Consider the following 25894-nt stretch of genomic DNA (forward strand, 5'->3'; position numbering starts at 1 on the left):
ATACATATTAAAAGGCCCTTCCTTTACAAAGTTTACAAAATAAAATGCTTCATAATATCAATAATCAAATCACCAAATAAATTGCTCGAAGAGAGTACCTGGTGATATCCAGGTTACGACCGACCATCGAATATAGTTAGGTACGACCGCACAATAGTGACACTTATTAAATTAGTACTTATAAATAAATCGCTAGTTTATTTAAGTTTACACATAAATTGGTACCGATGACCCGTTTCCGTCCGTCAGCCTCGTCAGTTAGAAAGTTGTCCAATCAATCAATTGAAGTAATTGACAATGGACACCCATTTCGCTTTCAGATTGAGATGGACGCTATCTGCCTACGACCCCGATACGTCGCGCTGACAAAAATAAATGCGAATCATTCTAAAAGGCTTAATCGGGCAAACCAGCACAAACCTTTGTGACATTTTTTTCTCTTTAAGAAGTCGCACTAACTACTATTGTAGCTACCTATAAATTATAATCGACGCGAAGCACGACGAGTTAAAGGCCCGACCACCTGCGGTCATCAATTACAATTTTGTCGGAGGGGTGCTGACATGCAGTGAATGTGGCCGTACATTTACTGCTAAGATCGGTTATGTCAGCCACCTGAGAGCTCACGAACGTCGCTCTCAGTAATCAGTACTATACAGTCGCCGTGGTCGAAACCGGCCAGGAAGGTATGATATGATGGAAATTATAATGTACGAGTATATGTCACATACTAAAGAAGAAATCTATAAATCACAACCTGGACAGTTACTGCGAAATTTTAAGAAAGTCTATGTTCATTTTTATCGCTTTTGAGTTACTCAGTTAACATAAACCCAGTTGATAAACAGATCTCGATCCCCCCTAGTTTACTTTGTGGCAAAATTCGTGTGGTATAAATTTCGTTGTGGCAAAATCCATGTGGTTGCGCATGTTACCGCTGAACTAAAGGAAAGACTACGATCCCACCGTGCAGACGGATTCTTTTAAAACTTCGCTTCGCGATGTCACGTCCAAAAACCTTAGTTCTCTTCCTCCTCAGACCTAGAGGCCACATTCCATTGGTCTGTCCGTTAGACTTGCGCTCGCGCATCGATATCAATGGTAAAACAGAGTGAAGTGTCAGAAGTCATGATAATTTGATGTCATTCCGTTCGGCTATTTTCCAATCGCGGCGGTCTCAATAGGATAATCTGGTCTGTGGGATCCGTGTGAAAGTCCGTAGTCGACAGGGTTAGGTATGGGTAGCTCATCCGATAGTCACTTTAGTCCAAGAAAGCGTTAAAAGTTCCACTAATGAGGATATACATGTATCTTCGAGAAAGAAGGGCAAAACTGAACCAAAAATAATTCATGACAGCGAGGCCCTCAAAATGTTGAATTTAGAGCCTTACTAATATCCAATAATAATCGGATACAACGAATGAGAGCTGCAACGCGATAAGCTCCAGTTAATTGACTTAGTTCATATAAATCCGTAAAATGATAATAATGACCAGATTATGGGTATCATCCCAATGTTCCCAAATTGGGAATCCCAATGCACTTATTCCGAGCACCTGGCAAGTATACGATGAACTAGTGCGTTGCGTTGAATCAAACGTTAATTCTTCTGAAATAGGCAATAAAAAATGGTCAGGTGTGCTGAAAACTCAACAGCATAGTATATAACGTGTGACCCAAAAATAGAGATCAAGATAACACAGACCAGATCGCAAAACAATCCCAGCGTGGTCAACGGCCAACGTCAACGGCCGGCACGGGCGCCGGCGCCGCGCGAGGAATGCGCCCAATCAGCTTTTTTACTTTCCGCAATCACATTACATTACGGCGTTTTTGCTCAGCTGAGATGTTGTTTACGTTGCTTTGAGATCAGTGCTTGGGGAAGAGAAACTAATGTAGGCCGTACTGATGATTGTATGATTGCGTTGCGTATCTAAATTGACAGATAGATAGGTACGTTTTGTCACTTCCATATTTTTTTATATTTCACGAAATCAACTACATTTACCACTGCATGACAATTTGTTGGCGAACTTGACTTACTTCCTCATATACTGTGAACGGTACGGTGTAGGAACTAACAGACTCAAAAGCTTTGTAGTTTGTAGACCAAAAACTCAGTAAGCGGGTGCCAAAACTCGCATGCAAGTTACGTTATACAAGTTTTCAGTTCATTGCAGCATTGCGGCATTTGATCGATAGGTTGAATCAGTTTGACTCTATAGTTAGCAGTGAAACTGAACTAGCCCTTAAATAATCGAAAGACCAAGTTAAACCAGGCACGGGTAGTTGTCGTTAGCTAATAGCTTCTGAGATTGATTCACATCACCTGATTCATTCGTGAATCACGTTCGGAGGCATGTGTACGCGTACGCACGTTTGGGGCGTTTTTACTACAAAAAAGTACGCCAGGTACTTCAAAAAAGAAGGAAGGTATAAATTCGACAGATTTTTTATGTTTCTCAGGCACTACAGAACTCCGTCATGTGTAAACCGATTTGGAAATATATTTGGTTTAGTTCCAAAGTGGTCCCATTTTGGCACCGACTTAAAACTATATCAGTTGTTAGCGCTTATAAACGGGTTAATATTTTATTTTGTCCTCTTTGAAATCGATTTTCGTTTTAGCGCAACTCCCGATGTAAAAAGAGGGGGTGTTATAAGGTTAAGTGACACTTTTATCAGTGTGTCTGTGGTATCGTGGCTCCCAAACGGATGAATATCGTCAGGGTTTTTTATTGTTATGAAGAATTCGGTACGCCGGGTTCGGCAAACTTTTGAAAAGAAGAGCCAACCAGTACATACTAAATATGCTTATTCAACCTATCCCATTTATATAACTTTGTTACTGTTAAAATACATATCCAGGTTCTGCCACCATTAGGATAAGTTATCCTTAATGGATAACAGATCTCTATAAACCTCACGGACTACAAGAATTTAAGAAGTGTCGTCGCATCAGTTCCGGTGTTATACAATGGAATTATCGGCACATCGAGGTCGAGGCCACAGGCTAGGCCGCCCGCGGGCCGCGGTAAACACAGTTGTTTCTACGACAAACTTGTGTTTCACACTTTTTGCCATTTGCGACCTTTAAGACGCGTTTGGTTTGTTGTATTTACTTAGTCTGCAGAAAGACGCGGAAGAATGCGAAATTGTGGTAAAGGGTTTGAAAATGTAAATACGTAAAGAAGTCCTTGGCAGCCTGATAAGTTTGTGGCTGCAAGTTAGGACGTTTTTACACATTTGTGACCCTTTCGCGATTTCCATAATTTGCTCATTCATGCATTTATCTTAGTCCAAGAAATATTATTTTAACTCCGAAATCCGTAAATAAAACGGATGTATTTTAATTAAATTAAATAAATAAATTACAGGACATTTTTACACAAATTGACTGAGCCCCACGGTAAGCTCAAGAAAGCTTGTGTTGTGGGTACTCAGACAACGATATATATAATATATAAATACTTAAATACATAGAAAACAACCATGACTCAGGAACAAATATCTGTATCATCATACAAATAAATGCCCTTACCAGGAATTTTTATTTAGTTTTAGTTTTTAGTTTTATTTTATAGATAAGTTAGTTTTCCGGAAGGTTTTTCCGGAATTCAATTAGTCAAAAATTGCAAATCATAGGCAACTTGACATAAAATTACAGTCAAAAATACCACGCTCTATGTTTACTAAGTCAAACAATCGACAAGCAGGTTTTTTGAAACACATACATAGTAAAAACGGGGCCAAGCCTGAGACGGGCACAGGCACAACCGGAGTAGGTTAAGTTAATGAAAGCACATAAACTTAGAACTGGGGCAGCGAAAGTGCCCCGAAAAACCACTAGAGTGTAGTCTTTACTTATTACCTAAAATCTGCCTAAAATAACTAAACGACTAAGAGTACCTAGTTCTAAACATATTAGAATAATTATGCCTATTAAAATGCAAACATACTTCGTGATTGCTCGTCGATTATTTTATCAATCTAACGTCGATGTTTACTCGGAGTCGTGGAAATGGACTTTTATACCACGCCGGTAATGATAAGCGGTTACCGCAGCCTACGGATGCTACTCTAGGATGTCACCTCCGTGTTTCGAACTTATTTTAAATAACTTGATATAGAAACCCTCCTTTTGAAGAACCCCATACTATTATTTCCCGAAAAGATCTCCTTCTTGAATACCTATACCTACTACGAAATGTTACCGTGTGCTGTTTTATTGAATGAAGGTTCTTACGACGATCGGCGTTACTCAATTGTTATTAAGGATGCAAATGGATGATTTATTAATCGATGAGTCGATCGTCGAATCATCTACAGTTCAACAAAGCGAGGTCGACAATAGCTGTACTAAGACAGAAAGTAGAATATGTCCTAAGTATGTATTCAGCCTCAGTGATAGATACCATTGATTCATTATGACTCACGATATGTTATAAACTATTGTAAACATGACATTTGTAAATAAGTTATTCACACGTTATTATACTTTACTAAATCTATAATAGCTATTCAGAAAATATTAAAATCTAGATTTCATGGGTACATATTGTGGAGTGCTTTCGCCATATTTTTATGCATGTCAATTAGAACTAAGCGTTATCTTCAAATAAACAATATGTAGTTTTAGAATATTTCTCGATGTGACAGAGGTGGACGAACGGACGCACAGAGTCACATCATAAGGGTATCTAGCTTTTTACCTTTTTTTGGTACGGAACCCTAACAAGCGTTGTCTTCTAAGTAATAGTTATCTTTGTATTTTTATGTGTTTAGGAAGTTGTAAAAAACATATAAACTAATACTTACTCAACAAAACTATTATTTGTAAAAAAAATTTAAAAAAATATATAGTAAGTGGTTGCTGTTACTGGTTTTAGACCGGGAGATAGTGACACATTTTACTGGGTCATTTGTACCAGTATGGCGGTTCGTCAGGGGTCTAAGTACGTAATGAACGAAATAAAAATGATGGTCATAGCGCTGGTACCGGCGGCCCAATCGCGTGGGGGTTAGTCGAACGTGTCGGATAAAATACGAGTGTCGAACGATTTGTTCCACAAAAATCCTCGTATTTTTCGATAGTCCATAAAAAAGAAGTAGACGGTAGCGTAATGCCATACTTCTCCGGTGTGACTTACAGCCCGCCATACTGAGGCGAACACATTAATAAAAAAAAAAACCAATTCAATCATTTGTGCCAAGTTAATTTTTGCACAGGTGATCATCGTCGAGCAGCCATTCATGGACATCACCATGCCATACTTTTCGGGTGGTTCCAAATGGCCGCCATACCGCCGCAAAGGAGTTAATTTTTTTTTATTACTAAACGATTTGTACCATCTTTGCAATTTTTTTTCAAGACTTTCTGTGTGATCATAAATGGAAATCTCATAATGCCATACTTGTAGGAGGTGGCAAATGTGTACAATATTTTTATCAAATACTTTCCAAAAATTTAAATGCAATACTGGTACAAATCTTTTAGCAAATAAAAAAAAATTAACTCCTTTGCGGCGGTATGGCGGCCATTTGGAACCGTCCGAAAAGTATGGCATGGTGATGTCCATGAATGGCTGCTTGACGATGATCACCTGTGAAAAAATTAGCTTGGCACAAATGGTTGAATTGTTTTTTTTTTAATTAATGTGTTCGCCTCAGTATGGCGGGCTGTAAGTCACACCGGAGAAGTATGGCATTAAGCTACCGCCTTCTTCTTTTTTATGGACTATCGGAAAATACGAGGATTTATGTGGAACAAATCGTTCGACACTCGTATTTTATCCGACACGTTCGACTAACGCCCACGCGATTGGGCCGCCGGTACCAGCTCTATGACCATCATTTTTCTTTCCTTCATTACGTGCTTAGACCCCTGACGAACCGCCATACTGGTACAAATGACCCAGTAAAATGTGTCACTATCTCCCGGTCTATTACTAATCTAAATCTAAATAATAATGATGATTAGTCTATCTATTGTATACCTAAATTTTAAAGGTTATATTAGGGGTGCAAAAAGATTCTAAGCAATTCTAGGTCGTTGACTTCTTGTTTATATAGACCTATCTTCAAACAAAGGTACAGCGGTCAGTGACCTCTAGTTCTCGCGCAAGCAGGTCATTGGCAAGCGTTCCCGACACTCGAGTCCTGCAGAAATTGCAGGATGTCTGCGAGGGGCCACAGTGAGTGATCACCGCGTGGCCGCGTGCTGGCCTACTGGCACTGACGTGACGGCATACCGGTACATTTGGTTAGAATATTCCATCTTCAAACAGAGTAAGTCATTGACCTCTAGTTCAAGTGGGTCATTGGCAAGTGTCGGATCCTGCAGAAGTCGCAGGGTCACAGCGCCTGCTGCTTTCTGGACGCCTGCCAGATAGGGTAACTACCTACCTACCGCCTCGTCTTTCTCAAGTAGGTTCCGTTTATAACCAAATCTCTACGGACGCTTGTAGAAGACTACTTAGTGATTTGTTTGCATATTTTTTCTACAACTCAGGTGATCGTTACTTTAGGTATTACCAGTGGAAACTTTATAAAACTGGGCTATAAAATAGGGCTTCGGTAAAGTAGGTGGATTTGTTATTTCCGCTCTTTCTATAACTTCCGACGGTCAAAGCGTCTGAAGTAGCTTGCTGTTTAGGCCTGCGTAGGCCAGGAATATTTCTCAACTTATTCCTGTTACAAACGTGTATGTCGAAGAGCTTTATCAAACGCGATTAAACTGAAACCTTGGAAACAACCATTTGTTACAGGAGACAAGGAACAATAGACTGTTTGGCTTGGACACTGTCTTGCCTCGGTAACCCTACACGACAATATATTAAACACGTATGAGCCACCGCTCTGGCAGTTTTGTAAATCGGTGACTCACGATAGGAAATTATATTGCGCTGACTGCATCCGTATGTAACTATGCTTCAGAACCCAAATCGATGTGAATCAAAAGGCCATGTGTTAAATAGGTAAGTACACTAGCTGCCAAAAAATTCGCGGGCAAAATAACTACGGAAATAATTTATATGAACGTAGAGTAGATCTCTACAACCATGGCGGGATGAGCTGGACTCTTAAAGGAGTTAATAGCCTGATGCCTTCGATCGTGGAATAATAAAAAAAAATGTTTAATTTAAGGTACATGTGGAAGGCAAACCACAGTTCCACTAATAACCGACCGTTCCGACTTTTAAACGACAACGACTCTGTCCAAGCTTTTAATGCATACATACTGTACATCTATGACACATATGCTCCAATTAGAAAATCCCTAATTAAAAAACAAGGATACCCATGGATAACACCTACAGTAAGGGAAATGATGAAACTGAGAGATGAAGCCCACTCTAAATTTCGCACGTCTAAACTAGATTCCCATAAACTGTATTACAAGCAACTAAAAGGTGTCGTAAATGAGGCTTTGTGGTCTGAAAAAAGGGCATACTTCCAACATAATATTAATAATAGTTCAAAAAATCCTCGGCAACTATGGAAAAATATTAAACGTGATATTGTTAGCTTCAATTCAAAACAGTATAATCTTCCTCCCAATTTAAATGACCCAAATTTAATCAATGCTCATTTCCTTACTCTCCCAGGAAATGATAGTGTCGCGATCTCTGAACTTACCTTTTATGAATTTAACCGCTTCGGCGCGTCTTCATTTAGCCTAAAACCGGTGAATGAAACTATTGTTTCCAAAATTATCATGAAAATCAAGTCAAATGCCCAAGGTGCAGATGGAATATCACGTGACATGATCATACTGACACTACCACATACCCTGAAAATTATTACAGCTTTAGTCAATAAGTCTATCCAAACTGGAGTTTTTCCGGATATGTGGAAGGAAGCACGAATCAAACCAATTCCTAAAAATAATAACCCGGCTGATTACAAGGATCTCAGACCGATCAGCATTTTACCATTTCTGTCCAAAGTAGTTGAAAAAATCGTTTGTCAACAAGTAACGGAGTATCTTAATGCTAATGGGATCTTGCCTGAAAAACAATCCGGGTTTAGAGCAGGTCGTAGTACAGCGACAGCACTTTTAGATGTCGTCGACGACATTTTGTCTGAGGCAGACCTTGGAAACGGAACTTTATTGGCTTTACTGGACTTTTCGCGTGCATTTGATACAATTAATCACAACCTACTTATATCCAAGCTTGCTTACTATGGATTCGACTCTGTGGCCCTGAAATGGTTTTCCAGTTATTTAGAAGACCGTTCTCAAAAGGTGGAACTGTGCAGTGAAAGTGGTACCTATAGCTGTTCTGTGGCCTCACCTGTTCCTCGGGGAGTTCCACAAGGCTCAATATTAGGGCCAATATTATTCATTCTGTATAGCGCGGATATAGTACACTGTTTAAAGAATTGTAGCTATCATATCTACGCCGACGATCTACAAGTATATTTGCCATGTCAACCCAGTGAAACCTTAGTTGCGGTAGACGCCATTAATCGGGACCTGAATCGCATAGCCGATTGGTGCTTACGTAATAACCTAGTTTTAAATCCAAATAAATCTAAATTTATGGTTATTGGCACTAATAAACAAAGGCAAAAAATTAATGAGTTTGTACCACAATTGAAAATAAGAGATAATAATATTGAACAAGTTACAGAAGCTAAAAATCTGGGAGTGATCATGGATGAAAACTTAAGATTCCACAATCATGTTTGCGATGTTGCTAAAAACTGCTTCTATAGGCTCAAGATTCTGTACCAAGTTCGGAATTACTTATCCATAGACCTCAGAATTACTCTATGCGAATCACTGATATTATCAAAACTTAACTATGCTGACACAGTTGTAGGTCCCTGCCTCTTATCTCACACAAAGAAAGTGATTCAGAGAGTCCAAAATGCCTGTGCACGTTACTGTTTTATAATTCCACCAAGAACTCACATAACTCCATATCTTAACCGAAGTGATCTCATGAATCTAGGCGCTCTCTCCACTTTGCTTGCCTACTGTTCGGGATTGTGAAATCTCAAGCACCTCGATACCTGCATGAGAAACTCCGGTTTTTGCAGCGCCAAAGGTTATCTACACTTCTCATGTGTCCCAAACACAAAACTGCAGCATTTCGTGGCAGTTTTAAGTACACCGTCACAAAATGCTGGAACAACCTACCGCCACCTTTCAAGCAATTAACTTCCTTGCAAGCTTTTAAAGTAAAACTAAAAAGTTATCTTCTACCTAAGCAGAAAGTAGTGTCAGAGTAAACAAGACAAGTAATTTCGAATTTTAGGTAGGTACTGTTACTATTTATAGTTTGTCAAAGGTCTGTTTCATTTCAATCATAGACAGAGAGAATCATACTATCTTTGTCTTACACTAGTACTAGCACCCAAAAGAAAAGGATGAGTATATATTATTTATTTGTATTATGTATATAAGAAACACTTTGTAGGCCATGCTAGTCATACTATCCCTTGATGTCAACTGCTTCATTGTCGCTTCGCTATTTATTGTCGTAATTATTAGTTACCTATAGTTTTATCTTAATAACTCTACTGTAGCCGGTAGCTGCGCCCAACTACGCTCCCTACAGGTGTTCACGGAAGACCAGCGTCAGGTACTACTTTAGTAGGACCCGGCATTATGCTGAGTGTTCACCTTTTTCAGTGTAGGTATAGTTACAGTGTACAAGTTAGTTATAAGTGTTATTTTTTATTTTCCTTTCTTTCTGTGTATGTATTGTATAACTGTGTACTTATACTGAAATAAATGATATTCTATTCTATTCTATTCTATTCTAATAATAATTAGAGTGGAAGTACGCTGCAAATTCAAACAATTTAATATGTAGCAGAAATGAAATAAATTGAGTCTGGTAATTAAATTAATTTCTAAATCGATCGCGGTTCGTGCAAAAAAATAATAATTTATAAATAAAGCCTATTTATAAATTATTAAGTAGGAATAAATTAAAATTGAGTTAAACTGTCTAAATAAGCGTTACGCACTACACTACCTTGGTTTATTTAAATGACAGATCAAATTGTCGCTAAAGAAATCTATTTCCTTTTTTTGCCAATCATATGAGCATTGAAAGTAGTGTCACTGCAAGTTTTTGCGAGCTCCAACTCGCCAATATCCGCCATGGCTATCTAAGTATATGTAATTTGTCTCCGGCTGTCCCAACGCTCGTCAATCATAATTCGTTTGCCGCAAAAAGTTTATGAATAACATCTCGATGGTATTTTTCCAACGACTTAATCGATGAGTTTGTTTGAGTAATTATATTTATTATTTGTCATAAAGAGTCACACATGAATTGGCTTTTCTGTCAGTCGTTCGATCAATACGAGAATGAATATGTTCCGTGTCCTGTTTAATTGAGATGATTTGGTTCCCCACTAAAGAAACTTTCAAGAACCAAGAATCATTTATTTATGGCAAACTACATTTCATACAAGCGATTTGTGTTACAAATAAAAATGTATAATGCTAACCCTAAAGTCACCGCTGATCTTCCAGCGACTTTCTAGCCGAAGTTTTTGACGCACATATATTTAGTTAGATCTTTATTGCGTGTGATATTTTAATACTAAGTAAATGCGAGTTCTCTCTGATTAGGAATCTCTAGCGATTCTCCCCAGTTTATATGTTATTTACTAACTAAAAGGAATACGTACTCTCCCTATATTTAGATGACTAAATAAGTAAAATAGTCTCGCTAAACTACGTCCAGATTGTATCCAACTAATATTATTATAATCTCCAAAACTACCGCTTTTAGTTAAGGCCAAATAATATTAAGTATTAAATCATGAACCATGAACCGTTTAGTCTGTAATTGATCTGGGTCTGCGCCCCTCGGGAGCAGTTCCCATTACTGAATGCTCATGATTGATGTCCACTATACCCGGTTGTGATTTATGTCGCTTTGACTCACGAGATTATACAAGTAGGTATACTTATAGGTGTACAGCTTTCATCCTGTTTTCCTTTATAAAACGTAGATGGTAAGCCAAGCGACGAAAAGCGTTTAAAGCTTTTATAGTATATGGCAAATTACAGGAGATATAATATATATTTCCGAATTCACTTAAGTAGTTACTACCTGAAATATGAATGTTCATAGATATAAGAAAGTGTAAACAAAATACTTAAGAAACAAACAATAATATATTTTTAATCTAAATAATTCATATTTCATCAATTTTGTTTGAGTGAGACATGCGCGTATTATCGCGATATCCCGCTCGGCCATCGGAGCGACGTGCGTGCAGTTATCGTTATCACGCCTTGATATGGACAACGTATAAGCGAGGCCTCAGAGCACTAATAAAAAGAAACCACAAATAATTATGATGATGTAAAAATCGAGATTCTTATGAATGTTCTAGGTATTGTAGGCGTTCATCATTTTCCCATGATTTAAATGTGTTAGGTATTTGTTCAGTGACGATGTTCATTTATGACAATGTCTTGTTTGAGCAGATTCAATATTGTTTCTGTGTTAGAGCAATAGCCATATAGCAAAGTTTGCTTTTCTCGTGCAAATATATTACGTTCAGTACTTAAAATATGCTAGAGTTAAATGTAAACTATGCTTATCAACTTCTTTTACTAGACCATTAGGTATAAGTCTGAACTACGCTTGCTTTAAGCTGTTACGAACCTAATGTTGTGTGAATACATTGGGCACAAGTGCGAGACTGCGAGTCAATATTAGCATGGCGAGCGAACGGGCGAAATATGTACCTATTCTTTAAAGATCTACTATATATCATATGCGAATAAGTTTGTAGGAGAGAAGTTAAGAATATGATCAAAATCAAATATCTTCAACCACAACGTAGTTACAAATGGATTTTCAAAGTAGAGAAAGAAAACATTGTTATTAAAATTAAGAGAAATATATAGTAACAGCACCAGTCATGGGACATTTAAGAGGGAATTTGGAGTATTTGTGATATTTCCCTAATACATGTGAATGGTCTACCGCTTAGCGTATTGAAAGATGAAAGTCCTACCCGTCTTTCATGTTTCAGGCGTGTTGTATCAAAGATACTGCAATGAGTTTCCACATACTTAACAAATTAAAACTATGCTATTTTTCTCCAGTCATGGACACCAAAGCTCCAGTAATGGGCCCCCAGTAATGGACACTACTCTATCAGTATAAAATATTGAAATAGGTCATCAGATCTGGTCCATGTTATCATAATATTGCATTATCATCCGATTTGCATATTTAATTACGAATACAAAATTTCAACTCAATCGGAAAACGGGAAAGTGGCTCAAACTCGGCTACCAAGATTTGACCCACACTAAAAAACGATATTAATTTATCCGAAGTCCGAGCATATCTCCTGGTTGACATATTTCGTAACTACATTTTACTTCTGTATTGTTTAAACATGAAATGATGGCATGGCAAGCATCATTATGTAAATTTCCCATTATAGGAGGTATGCAGTTTTACAGCTCCTATAATGGGATTGGGCCAAATACCACTATTTTTTTACATCTGTGGACTCACAACATAGTATGTTGTATACCTTATCTCATGGTAAATGCAATTAACAAAACACATTTTAGTTTTCATCAAGTATTAATTAATTAAAATTTAATAAATTAACTCACCTCTCTTAGCGAAGTTGTTAAGAATTCGTAGTGGTATTTTTTTTTCAGTGACACGACAACTTTTGGGTTGACGCCAATTTCTTAAAAAACAACCAAATTTAATAAAAATTCAAACTGAAACAGCTCTAGGACTCTTATTTATGATAATATACAGGCAGTGTTTATAAACTACTTTTAGACACTTATTTTACAGGATTTGTGGTTTTTTGTCCCATTACTGGTTCCACGCCCATCATAGGGTACACTACTATAGGTACCTCGTGTTCATTCGTCATCGTGGACGTCATGGGAACAGAATCGCGGTCAAACAGAATTCGTTGAAGTGCTTATCGATTTCTAATGAATCCATGCTATTTACATTATTAACATTCAGTACTGCGATGATCAAGACATGAGTAAAGTGGGAAGTTAATGACACACTCCACGAAATTGCTTTTATAATCGTTTGTACTGATGATTATCAATATGATAGATGAAACTTAATGGTTACCTACTTATTGACTTACTGGCTGACTCAGTGACCCTAAAGGATGACATCTGACATATGAGAATGCCACTCTGTCCTATTTCTGCTACTCCGAGGGCGGTCAGGTCTTTTAGAGCTTCGTCATTTCAGTAGTATCTTAGGTCTCCTGGACGGACGTTTTCCACCCGAGTACATCACATAATAAAATATGAATAAATTAGTAACAAAAATAATTATATAACTAGCAAGTTCCAAAATATATCTGCAAGATTTCAAACTGATTAAAATGATGCATGTGTTGATGTGGGTACATACCAATACAACACAACAAAACACAATTATAAGTGTGCTTTTAGAGTTACTAGAGAGTTTTAGAGGCACACTTTGCCCTGTTAAAGTCGGTGCAAAATTAGCTTATTTTTAGACAGACTCTAACAATTTTTATATGCTATTACATTACTTAGATGTACTGCATTTTTCTTTAAAGAAACTTCATACTCATAGATGCATATGTATTGTTTGACGTTTTATAATGATAATAGGTTGTACCTATGACTGACTGATTGGGATTATTTTAGCGTATTCGCCTGGAAACTACACATACTACCTTTTTCTATTAAGGCCACTTATGTTTGCACCGGATATTATCACAATAAGGAGCCGCGTCCACTGTCGATACATACAGTGTCGACAACTATTTCCCAATAGAAATTCCGACTCTAAGCCTTTGTGTTACGGGATAAACTAGCTTGTCAACCGGGATACAAGCAGCTACAAATATTAATATACATTTTTGACACTTAATAGCTTGTACATAAGGTTCTAAATCGAATAGGCGTTTATGATGTTAGGTGTATGCCCGCATAACTGCGATCATCTCATTACGCCTCAGGTTTTATTTTAAACAACGAAGGCTGGTGCGGGCTAAAAATAACTCGTGCATAGTAACTACTATTTCAGACTTTATAATTAGAATAAAAAAAAGCGCTGGTGACCTAGCGGTAAGAGCGTGCGACTTGCAATCCGGAGGTCGCGGGTTCAAACCCCGGCTCGTACCAATGAGTTTTTCGGAACTTATGTACGAAATATCATTTGATATTTACTAGTCGCTTTTCGGTGAAGCAAAACATCGTGAGGAAACCGAACTAATCCCAATAAGGCCTAGTTTCCCCTCTGGGTTGGAAGGTCAGATGGCAGTCGCTTTCGTAAAAACTAGTGCCTACGTCAAATCATGGGGTTAGTTGTCAAGCGGACCCCAGGCTCCAATGTGAGCCGTGGCAAAATGCCGGGATAACGCGAGGAAGAAGATTAAAAACAAGGGTAGAAAACTTTCACGCACTTTGCTTTTTGCGATGATAAATTTGTCTCGAGGCTTATTTAGATTATACTAGCTGTTGCCCGCGACTTCGTCCGCGTGGAATCTTATCTTCAACATTTTACATCTTTAGTACCGTAAAATGGGGTGAGTTGGGTGAAATTTGACTTTCAAACCTCGATAAAATTTTATTTTTACATGTGAAAACTGAATGGTGTATATAATAAGTGGTTCGGACGTTTGTATTTTAGTTTGTATTTTATTTTGGGTAGTTCCATTTAATAACTTTGACGATAAAGAGGAAAACCCACCTCACCCCGTAGTGCCTCGTATTTGGGGTGAGAGGGTTTTTCATACAAAGGTGATTTTGGAAGATTGTCGGATCGATTTTTTTTTTATTATGCGTATTACTATAGCCCCATTTTAAATTGGAATACATTATTTTTGTAGCAGGAGCCTTAAAATCCCTTCTCACCCCCCTCTCAAATCTTCTCTCCCCATTCATAACCCAACTCTCCCCGCGAAACCTACTCACCCCGTTTTACGGTACCTATAATTTTCGGGGTCCCTTTGTTTCCCATAAAGTTTTAAATCATAATGTATTGTTTGTCATATTATCGTTAGTCATAAAACTGAAACCGTTATGCTGTAGATAGGTTAGGTTAGGTTTGTTTTTTCTGAGGCCATTTGTTTCTTCGGCCCGCGAAAAGCGCCTCCAGGCGGCGCAGAAATTATTGTGGGAGGCGTTCCAATTGCTGTCAGGCCGACGTTACTCTACCTCGGCGTCTTGCTTGACAGCAAGTGGAACTTTAAGGCTCACTTTGAGCGCTTAGCACCCAAATTACTGCGCGCGGCGGCGGCCTTTGGGCGTATACTGCCCAACCTGGGAGGGCCCAGGGCCTCATGCCGCCGCTTATACACGGGTGTGTTGCGCTCAATGGCACTTTACGGTGCCCCAGTATGGGCGGATTCCCTCAACAGCCACAACATTGCCCAACTGCGACGACCGCAGAGGGTAATGGCGCTGAGGGTAATCAGAGGATACCGGACAGTGAGCGCGGCAGCCGCGTGCGTGCTGGCCGGTTCTCTGCCCTGGGACCTGGACGCGAGGGCGTTCGCGGCGCTGTACCAGTGGCGCGGAGAGGCGCGAGCCCGGGGTGACCCGAAAGCACCTCAGGAGGTGGCGAAGCGGCGCACCGAGCTGCTAAAAGACGCGACGGAGATATGGGTGCAGCGGCTCGAACGGCCGAGGGCTGGCACCCGCACTGTAGAGGCGGTGCGCCCTGTCCTTCGGGACTGGGTTGAAAGACGCTCCGGTGTCCTTACTTTCAGACTAACGCAGGTACTGTCGGGGCATGGCTGCTTCGGCAGCTACCTGCACAAGGTTGCCCAGAGGGAACCGACACCGGAGTGTCACCAATGCGGAGCCGACGTAGACTCGGCCCAACACACACTGGCTGAGTGCCCAGTTGCCCCAGTTTTTGGCGAGGAACGGGAGGCGTTGGTCGCCCAGGTAGGTCAAGACCTTTCGCTGCCAGCCGTAGTTCAGGCCATGCTGGGCAGCGAAAGTGCGTGGGAGACTGTGCTCACGTTCTGCGAGCACGTCATGGGAGACAAGGAGGCGGCCGAGCGCGAACGGGAAGTCCGGGCCGAGGCTGACCCAATGCGCCGCCGCCGCATAGGCCGCAGACGTGCCGCTCACGAGCGGAACCTGCCGCCCTGATGAGAGCCAGCGGGCGGCGGACATGGGGGCGTCCCCGCCCATGACGCTGGCTCCCGAGATGGTATGCGCAACCTCGTGTTCCGGAAGCGCTTCCACAGGGAAGATCACTAAAAAAATAGGGGTATGGATCCTAGTCAGGATAGCCGCTGCGGGGTCGCGGACGCATTGCGCGAGCTTCCCCGTAACCCCGCAACCATAGCGGCGAGAGGACACCATGGGGTTTAGTGGGTAGTGGGGCCTCTTTACAGCCCTGAGTCCCACATAATCGTCCGGGTTTCTCCCAGGCCCGGCGGTATGCGTAGACGCATTCCCCATGTAAAAAAAAAAAAAGGTTTGTTTTTTCTAGAGCGTATCGCGATAACTCGCACGCAGCAGCCGGCCTGCTAGCCGGGAGCCCGCCTTGGGACCTTGAAGCCAAGGTTCAGTCTGCGGTCTATTGGCGGGTGCTAGCAGCAAGGAGGGAGGAAAACTGGCCCGCCCCTCAAGAAGTTCGCAAGTGGCGGGAAGAAGCACGAGAGGTGCTCTATGAAAAGTGGTCGGAGCGTCTGAAGATCCCGGGAGCTAGCCGGGACCTGGTGGCCGCTGTCCGGCCTGTTCTGAAAGAATGGGTCGAATGCAAGCACGGTGTACCCTCCTTCCACCTCACACAGCTCCTGACGGGGCACGGCTGCTTCGGCTGGTACCTGTGTAAGAGGGTGGGAAGAGAGCCGACGACAGTGTGCCACCATTGTGATGGAAGAGCCGTGGACACGGCCCAACACACGCGCGAGATATGCCGTGCGTGGGCGGAGCCTCGCGCTGCTCTGGCCGCGGCTGTGGGAGGAGACCTCTCACTGCCGGCGCTAATACGCCGTATGATCAGCAGTGAGGAGGCATGGGCGGCAGTGGCTTCCTTTAGCGTCACCGTTCTGACGCAAAAGGAAGCCGCAGAACGATTGCGCGAGGACGACGCGAACTCGCTTCCTAAGCGCCGAAGGAGGCCAGGTAGGCGGAGAAGAGCCTTCGCAGCTAGGATAATGCCGCCTTAACGGGAACCTGCGGGTGATGGGTCGGGAGTTCCATCACTCGCCTGAAGAGGTTTCGAGCTGGAAGGCCCTCAAGTGTTCCGAGGTGCCTTCAGCGGAGAACGCTGCTAGAGCAGCCCCAAATGATGGGCTCGCATGAGCAACGCCGATGGGGTATCGGAGGTCTACAATCGAGTTCCCGAAACCCCGTCAACAAAGCGCGCGGCGGAACACCCCAGGGGGTTTAGTCCGTGGAAGTCGGACATACCCACTGAGCTTCTCCCGGGCCAGTGGGATCCATAAGGATTCCCCCTGGGTCATCAAAAAAAAAAAAGGTTAGGTTTGTTTTATGGCAATCCTGAAAAGTTACGAAATTATGACTAACGAAAATTCGGACAAACAATACATTATGACTTAAAACTATTTGGGAAACAATAGAGACCCATAATTTTCATATCCAAGCAATGTTGAAATTAAGTACTTTTCTTTTTTAGCAAGTTGTATGAAGTTTTAAGTCAAGTGGATTTTGATGTTGGTTGCTTTTCTAAATTACTTTTCTTGTATTCTCATAATAGGTACCTCTACCTACTCGTATGCCCTTATACAAAGATTCAGGTTCCGCACTCACAGAATATCTGATCTCCATACAAACTTTCAACCCCTTTCTCACCACCTTGGGGGATGATTTTCAAAAATGCTTGAATTAGTTAGTTTTCATGTTTTTTAATTTAATACCCTTTTTTTGCACAAAGTTCAAGTTCCTAGCTAAAAATTAAATTTACACCCCAAGACGAACTTTCAACCCCTTAGGGGTTGAATTTCCAAAAACGTTGCAATTATGTACTTTTTTTGTAATCGGCTATTATGTCTTTCTAAGAAGTTTCAAAGCATTTGTAATGGATTCAAACTTTGAACCCCATTTTAACCCTATTAGGGGATGAATTTTACAAATCGCTGAAATCACTTTGATTGTCTTCTAATAATATCCCCAAATACAAAGATTCAAATCCCGCGCTTGAAAAAATGTATGATATCCATACAAACTTTCAACCCCTTTTCCACCAGCTTAGGGGATGAATTTTCAAAACCGCTGAAATTAGTTTTCTTGTATTTTAATTTAAAACGTTTTTACAAAGTTTCAAGTTCCTTGCTTAAAATAAAATTTGCTCCCACAGACGAACTTTCATCCCCCTTTTAACCCCCTTAAGGGTTGAAATTCCAAAAACAATGCAATTTTTTTTTTGTAATCGGCTATTATGCCTTTCTAAGAAGTTTCAAAACCATTTGTAATGGATTCAAACTTTCAACCCCTTTTTAACCCTGTTAGGGGATGAAATTTACAAAACGCTGAAATTACTTTTCCTGTCTTCTAATAATATCCCTAAATACAAAGATTCAAGTCCCAAACTCGAAAAAATGTTTGATATCCATACAAACTTTCAACCCCTTTTTCACCACCTTAGGGGATGAATTTTCAAAAACGCTGAAATTTGTTTTCTTGTATTTTAATAATATATCTTTTAACGAAGTTTCAAATTCCTAACTCAAAAGAAAACTTTAACCCATACAAACTTTCATCCCCTTTTTAATCCTGTTAGGGGATGAATTTTACAAAACGCTGAAATTACTTTTATTGTCTCCTAATAATATCCCCAAATACAAAGATTCAAGTCCCGCGCTCGAAAAAAAATTTGATATCCATACAAACTTTCAACCCCTTTTTCACCACCTTGAGGGATGAATTTTCTAAAACGCTGAAATTAGTTTTCTTGCATTTGAATTTGATACTTTTTTACAAAGTTTCAAGTTCCTAGCTTAAAATAAAATTTGCACCCGAAGACGAACTTTCATCCCCTTTTTAACCCCCTTAGGGGTTGAATTTCCAAAAACGTTGCAATCACTTTTTTTGTAATCAGCTATTATGCCTTTTTAAGAAGTTTCAAAGCATTGGTAATGGATTAAAATTTTCAACCCCTTTTTAACCCTGTTAGGGGATGAATTTTACAAAACGCTGAAATTACTTTTCCTGTCGTCTAATAATATCCCTAAATACAAAGATTCAAATCCACCACTCGAAAAAAATTTTGATATCCATACAAACTTTCAACCCCTTTTTCACCACCTTAGGGGATGAATTTTCAAAAACGCTGAAATTAGTTTTCTTGTATTTTAATAATATATCTTTTTACGACGTTTCAAATTCCTAGCTTAAAAGAAAACTTTAACCCCATACATACTTTCATCCCCTTTTTAACCCCCTTAGGGATTGAATTTCTCAAAATCGCTTCTTATCTCTTGTACACTTTATGAATGCAACTTGGTGTGCAAATTTCAACTTTCTGGCTTTTGTAGTTTCGGCTCTGCGTTGATGAATCAGTCAGTCAGTCAGTCAGTCAGGACACTTGGGTCAAACTTCTATGAATTTATGACGTATACATAACACTTACACTGCTGGGCTATCAAATCCGCTGCAGACTTTGTTTGGCGCAGATGTAATAATGAGAATACTACGCCTCGTCTAGTAAACACGGAAGCTGAAATTAGTCCCATGTCGCTATTTTTTCCTCAAATACTTCATCTTCAAACTCATAAACACTAATAAGGTATTCAAACCATTTTCCCGTCAATAGAAATAACAATATGGCCTAATGTGCAACGTTTGTGTCGGAAAAAGGAAAACCTTGCTCGATGCTCGCGTGCTACGTGGACGGGTTGCTCATGCACATAGTTCCTAATTTATACATATGAAACTAGGTAGCTTTTGCCCGTGAATTCATCTAAACTAAATGATGATGATTGATTAAAAAACTATCATTATGTCCTTTAAGTATTAGTAGGAATTAGTACAGAGGGGCTACCGCTAAAACCGAAATTCGCAAATTGCGGGAATCTTTCTCTTTTACTCCAATGAAGGCGTAATTAGAGTGACAGAGAAAAATGCCCGCAATATGCGAACTTCGATTTTCGCGGTTATAGCCCTGATATTTATTTGTAATTCATGAAAATTAATCGTAACATAAGCAGGGCAATCTCAATTGAGGGTCAGGATAGCTCTAGTATCCCTAACATTTTTAACATTTTTTTTTTATTTTGGATTATTTATGTTAGTGTTAAATCGGAAGAAGGAAAACTAAAGACCTTGCGCGCGCGCATTGTGCGCTACGTGGACGGATTGCTTATGGACTTAGTTTAAATTAATATTAATGGAGGAAAATCCCTTTAGGAAATACCATTTAGGAAGCACTAGTTTGAGACGCACCGTCCATGCAAATTAGATTTTTGTTTTGGTTTCTAAACAATAAACAAATCGCTCTAAACAACCGCAGGAGCCCACTTCAGATTTAACAATTGATTATTGTTTTGATACAACTGTAAAGATCGTTCATAATTCATAATCATCACGATCGTCGATCGTCAAGGTCGTTTCAAAACCATAACAAATTGTTAAATTAGAATCTATCACCCTTGGTCATTTTCGTCTTTATCATTTCAAAAATTTGTTTGATATTGATACTTATATTATGATATTATTCTCGACTTAAACCCCGCATAGCACGTTTGCTTGTTTGAAGAGCATGGATTTTTGTCCAAGTCACATAAAGTTTCCTATGATTCGTTTTAGAATTTAATATTTATTTTATGTTATTTGTAGGAATATTGTCAGCTACCACTGATCCTGTGCTACACAGTCCTCAAAATACATTTAAAATAAGCATCATATCATTACTTGCCCTGATTTTTTCTTCGAGTTCATTTGTTTAAATAACTTCACACTTCCAAATACGTACCTGAAAAGAAAAATAATAAACATTAATTTATATTATGTAATATAAGTAATTCATTCATTATGAACGAATGAATAGTATTGATAAACATCGTAAACAATAGAAAAACGAAACATGAAACCACAAATAAAAATAGGTAATGTAGGTTTATATCTATCTACAAAAATAAACCAAAATAGTTATCGCAAAGGTGTTTTTTACTTAGTTTAAACTTCGCATGTAACTTGTTATGGAAATATCTCGACAACTTTTTGATTTGTTGACAGCAAAATAATTGCATAATAAAGTATGATTCAATCTCGGAAGTTACTTTTGATAGATCATGACAGAAAGACTGTACAAAAATGACAGTGCTGTAAATGGATTCTGACATGTAGAAAAATTAATTACACAATATGGCAGCAGGATCTGTGCCACTCCTAAATAAGATCCTACTATTATCAGCCAGTCTATAAAATACGTCTAATTTTCTTTTGTTTTCTTAAAACCATAGAAGTAAATTTTTGTTTGAATAGCAAGTCATAAAACCGAGGGAGATAACTTCCTTGACAGATGTCAAGTTAACTTTTAAACAGAAATACATTTTCAGAATTATTGACATAAATGTTAAGAATCCACGCGACGGCCATATCTTCCGTCGGAAGTTTATATTGCCACATCTTTTGTTTTCTTCTAATTTCCTGGCTTTAAGCCCCCTCTACATAAAAAACCGTCCGTACCGAACCGTAGTTCAAAAGCTACTTTTATAACTCCTGTTCTTGAGGTCACAAAAAACTGCTACAACTTCAACAGCAATTTTAACATCGAGCATAAAGGGGAGAAACCGAATAACCCGGCAAGTTCCCGTTTGCCTCTAACGGCAGAAGTTGCTTGTAATTACATCCGTCCGGGCTCCACAAATATTGTTCCTGGGTTCCTATGAGGTCGGCTATTGGATTAACTGACGGGAAAATTACCTTTGTTGAGTTATAGCTAGTTAATATAGCCACTCACTTGCTTGATATTTTTCAGTGACCTCTATTATTATAATAAAATAAGGGTGACAGCTGGTAGCTACAGTTACCAAAAGCAAGAGAGCTCATGAAAATATGACATTAATGAATTGAATTCAATCATTAATTAATTAATCTATACACGCACGCACGGAAGTGTTTACTACGAAATTTCAGACTTTTTCAACTAAGGATATTTTTAGAACATGAATAAATACTCTATATAATCTAAAATATTTTTTAAATGAATAAAGACTGAAAACCACTCTTATTAATTATGCTGATTCTGCATGTCAGTAAATGCTCGCATTTTGAAAACATACCTATTTTCTAACCAAAATTTAGAACCCATGTATGAATCCAAAATGTTCGTTCATAGTCTACGGACGTCATTGGGGTGATGATCATGTCATTATGACGTTGGCATTTGGTATAAGGAAGTCTCTGTTGTACGGAACAGGGGTATGTTTTGAAGAATGAGACGTGCGTTCCGAGCCTTGTACAATACTGTCCAAAAACTTGTGAAGATACCTACATAAACGAACCTAGATTTACCTTCGTCGGGTTGAGCGACCCCTAAACTACGGCTAAACGTGGGAGGATGCAAAATCTCAAAAAAAATAGAAATCAGGAGCAATATTTGCGACTTTTCAAGGCAAATGAATCAAATAATGATATACAAACGAAACACGTATTCTCAAATAACGTAAAAGAAGAATAATCTAACTTTTTTTTTTCGGCAAGGAAATAAAATTTCCCAAGCTTCATTTTATTTTCTGAGAATGCCTTGTGAGAATGTTGCAGTCCGGATCTTAGACATTTGCGGCAGCAATGCAGTAGGCAGTAATGTTGCGCTACGATACTGCTGCACAGTAATGCTGGTGTCATCTAAACTCAAAGGTACCTTAAAGCATAATTATATTCTCTGACTTATCTCCAAGCAGGCTGTACTTTTTGCCAACGTCATGAAAAATGGCATAAATATTAACAGATCACCTTTGCTCCGTGTGAAGGTTCAGTGAAACCACACAATGACAGATAATTATCATACTACAATGGGCCGCTGCTTCCTGGCTCGGCTTGCTAATGTTTTGCTATACTTAGTTAATTGTTACTAATGGCTCCAAATCAGTAACATACAAAACAAATGCGCTAATACGGACGAATTTAAATTTATCAATCACGCATGATAAATTTAGACTCACTAATATTTGAATCTGAGTTATGGATATTTTTCATGTATTTTATCTTTATTTATTTGTCATTGTTTCTATTGTAGTTAACCTATCATATGACGAAAAAGACATACTTATACAGGCAATTAATTCGAATCAATTCAAATCAAAACATTTTTTATTCAAGTACCTAGGCTTAGCAACAAGCACTTTTAATGTATATTTTGAAATTATGCTTGTCTCACGAGAATAATGTAAAGAACTAATTTAGCAACAATAATCCAGTGCTAATAAGTAGGTAAGAACCTAAACTATCAAGCAAAAGAACGTCAACAGCCTTGGTCGTTAAATACATGTCACATGTAATTTTCCTTGTAGAGTGTCCTCAATGAAATATTATCGGAGGGTCATCGCAGCTGTGCATTGGTTCCAAATCGTAACGACTAGAAAGTCTCGTTGTTACATTGCCGTAGGTATTAATAATCATACCCGTAGCAAACCAACATGCCTGGCTGGTGGTAAACTGGGGCCTCTATATCAACTAGTACTCACAACACAAGCCCTCTTGAGCTTACTGTCTTCGAAAATTACATTGTTCGTCCTTAATATGTGAAGATAAACTACACTTTTAATTTATTTTAATCATCATTCATGTAATGACGTAAACTAATAACGACTAAAACCACACGGGTCAGGTCACTCCATACAGTTCTAAAATCTGTGTGGGTGCTTTAAGGAAAACCGGGCATTTCCGCGAAGGCACTAATGGTCCTAACACTCCTAATTGACTGCTGGTCGCCAAATGGCCTTGTGAGACATCAAGCTGAATTACCGCCGACATAACGCCTGCACTGTTTGCTAATGAGCCTAATGACCGTTAAGCTTCGTCACATTTTATATTCACCCAAAGATTTAAAATTACGATGGAGAAATGACACAGAGGTGCTCCTTTACCAATTTAGGATCACAAACTAAATAGCCATTTATAAGGAAACACATAAACATATATAAGTACAACTTACAAAACCTCTCCATAGATTACATTCATTCCTAATGACCTCATTTCACTTGTATCTTATGGTCCGAAAATATTTTCACCTAGCTAAATTTTTAAAGAGAGAGAGATATATCTGTATTAGACAATGGAGTCTTTCATACCTGAATATAACACATATATGCCACTCAAGATAGAATACAACGTCCGTAGTCCGGACGGATGTTGAGGCTCTTTCTTCAACTTTTTTAAACGGGACTGTAAAAAATAATGTAGAGTAGGGCTGTGCCCGGCGTGACCTCGCGAGCGGAAGGCTTTGTAGGACAGCTATTAGGGTTGCTTTTTATCTAGTGTTAGCTCTATAGGCTCCATTCGGAACACATGACCCAATCAAATGACCAAGTCACGTCTTTCTTTTATTTTAATTATTTTAAGAATGACGTCCGATCACCCGTCATAAAAAACGTATGGTTTATCATGTCTTAGAGAGGTCGCTCCAATACTTTTAAAATACATACAGTAAAGTCATCTTTCATTATTTTTGGAACTAGTGGCTCTGTGAACCGTAGACCTTGCCAACTAATGGCTACAATTTAAAATTTCCAAAAACTGAAAGGACAAAAATATATATATATTTAGTTATGTATTTACATTTAATTTTCACGAGAATCGGTACAGAAATGTGTCCTACTGTTAGACCAAGCTAACTCTGGAACGACTTTAATAACACAGAGCATGGAAGTGATATCATAAACATCAAATGTCTATGAAATTATGACTTTTAAAACGACACTTCCACAGTATCTGCTATCAAACACACTGCAGAGTTAAGTTGGACTAACTCCAGAAGAACATCCAGACAGACGTTGGGACAGACAAGCGAAAAGATACATTTATGCTGTAGCTGAAACCAAAGACTTCACTCTCGCTCATTTTTATTTCAATCCTAGTCTGTTTTAGGTATTTAACTTTTGGAAACTGCTAACAATACTCGAAGGCAAATCTCACACATCTGTGACGTGTGCTTGCACGGCTTGCCTCGTCTTGGCAATTGCCTACGTCTAAACACTGACTCACCCACGGAATGTCGCGGCTATAATCACCAGAGGATATTTATACTAAACTTCTCTTGCTAGCCTTTGTGATGTTAGGATTGTAATAGTCTTGTATTGGGCATCCAATATCGAACGATTTCAATACCGGTATTGAAATCCGATATTGGCCCGGAATCCCGAAATTATTAGGTTCCGGTATTGAATACCTTATAATATAATAAAAATAAAAAAACATTTTAAGGTAAAATTAGTCTGTAGGTATGTAATTTAATATCACAATCTATTCATTTTCTGTAAATACATGTGATATTACTGATAGGCTGCTTACTTATTAACTGACTAAAATAGTTAACCTAAGCTCTATCTCCATAAATATCGACACTTCAAAAACTTGCATGCGATTTTCGTTAAATTGTGGTGTTTTTTTCGATTCAACTGAATTCATTGTACTCTGGACTAGCTACAGAGTAGGTAGGTACAATGTATCGAATATTGCATACAAGTTCTTGAACCGTCTAAATGGGGCGCCGTAAAAAGTTAAGTTCTTGGTAACCAACAATGTAAAGCCTAACGGCTCGATTCGAACTTTAAGATACGTCAATTAATAGATCTACAAACGATATGGATTAGATAATTATGTCAGTGTCAAATATTCTTCAAACAAAAACGTCACTTTTGACACTGACACGTCTAATCCATATCGTTTCTACATATCTATTAATTGACGTAGGTATCTTAGAGTTCGAATCGGGCATTAAATTAATGATAT

General features: G+C 39.0%; 2 protein-coding genes across 2 annotated transcripts in view; one reads left to right on the top strand and one right to left on the bottom strand.

The window, feature by feature from the left end:
* Positions 1-25894, bottom strand: part of LOC134664889 (mucin-2) — a 73204-nt gene that overhangs the window by 31864 nt on the left and 15446 nt on the right. The window lies entirely within an intron of this gene.
* Positions 16143-17148, top strand: LOC134665487 (uncharacterized). Its single transcript, XM_063522462.1, has 3 exons — positions 16143-16181; positions 16405-16412; positions 16467-17148. Exons 1-3 carry the CDS (start codon positions 16143-16145, stop codon positions 17146-17148), a joined length of 729 nt encoding a protein of 242 aa, XP_063378532.1.

This window comes from Cydia fagiglandana, chromosome 6 (genome assembly GCF_963556715.1).
Source record: "Cydia fagiglandana chromosome 6, ilCydFagi1.1, whole genome shotgun sequence".
Lineage (NCBI taxonomy): Eukaryota > Metazoa > Arthropoda > Insecta > Lepidoptera > Tortricidae > Cydia > Cydia fagiglandana.

Excerpts from the sequence above, each read along its gene's own strand:
- LOC134665487 (XM_063522462.1), top strand. The coding sequence starts at position 16,143 with ATGGGGGCGTCCCCGCCCATGACGCTGGCTCCCGAGATG.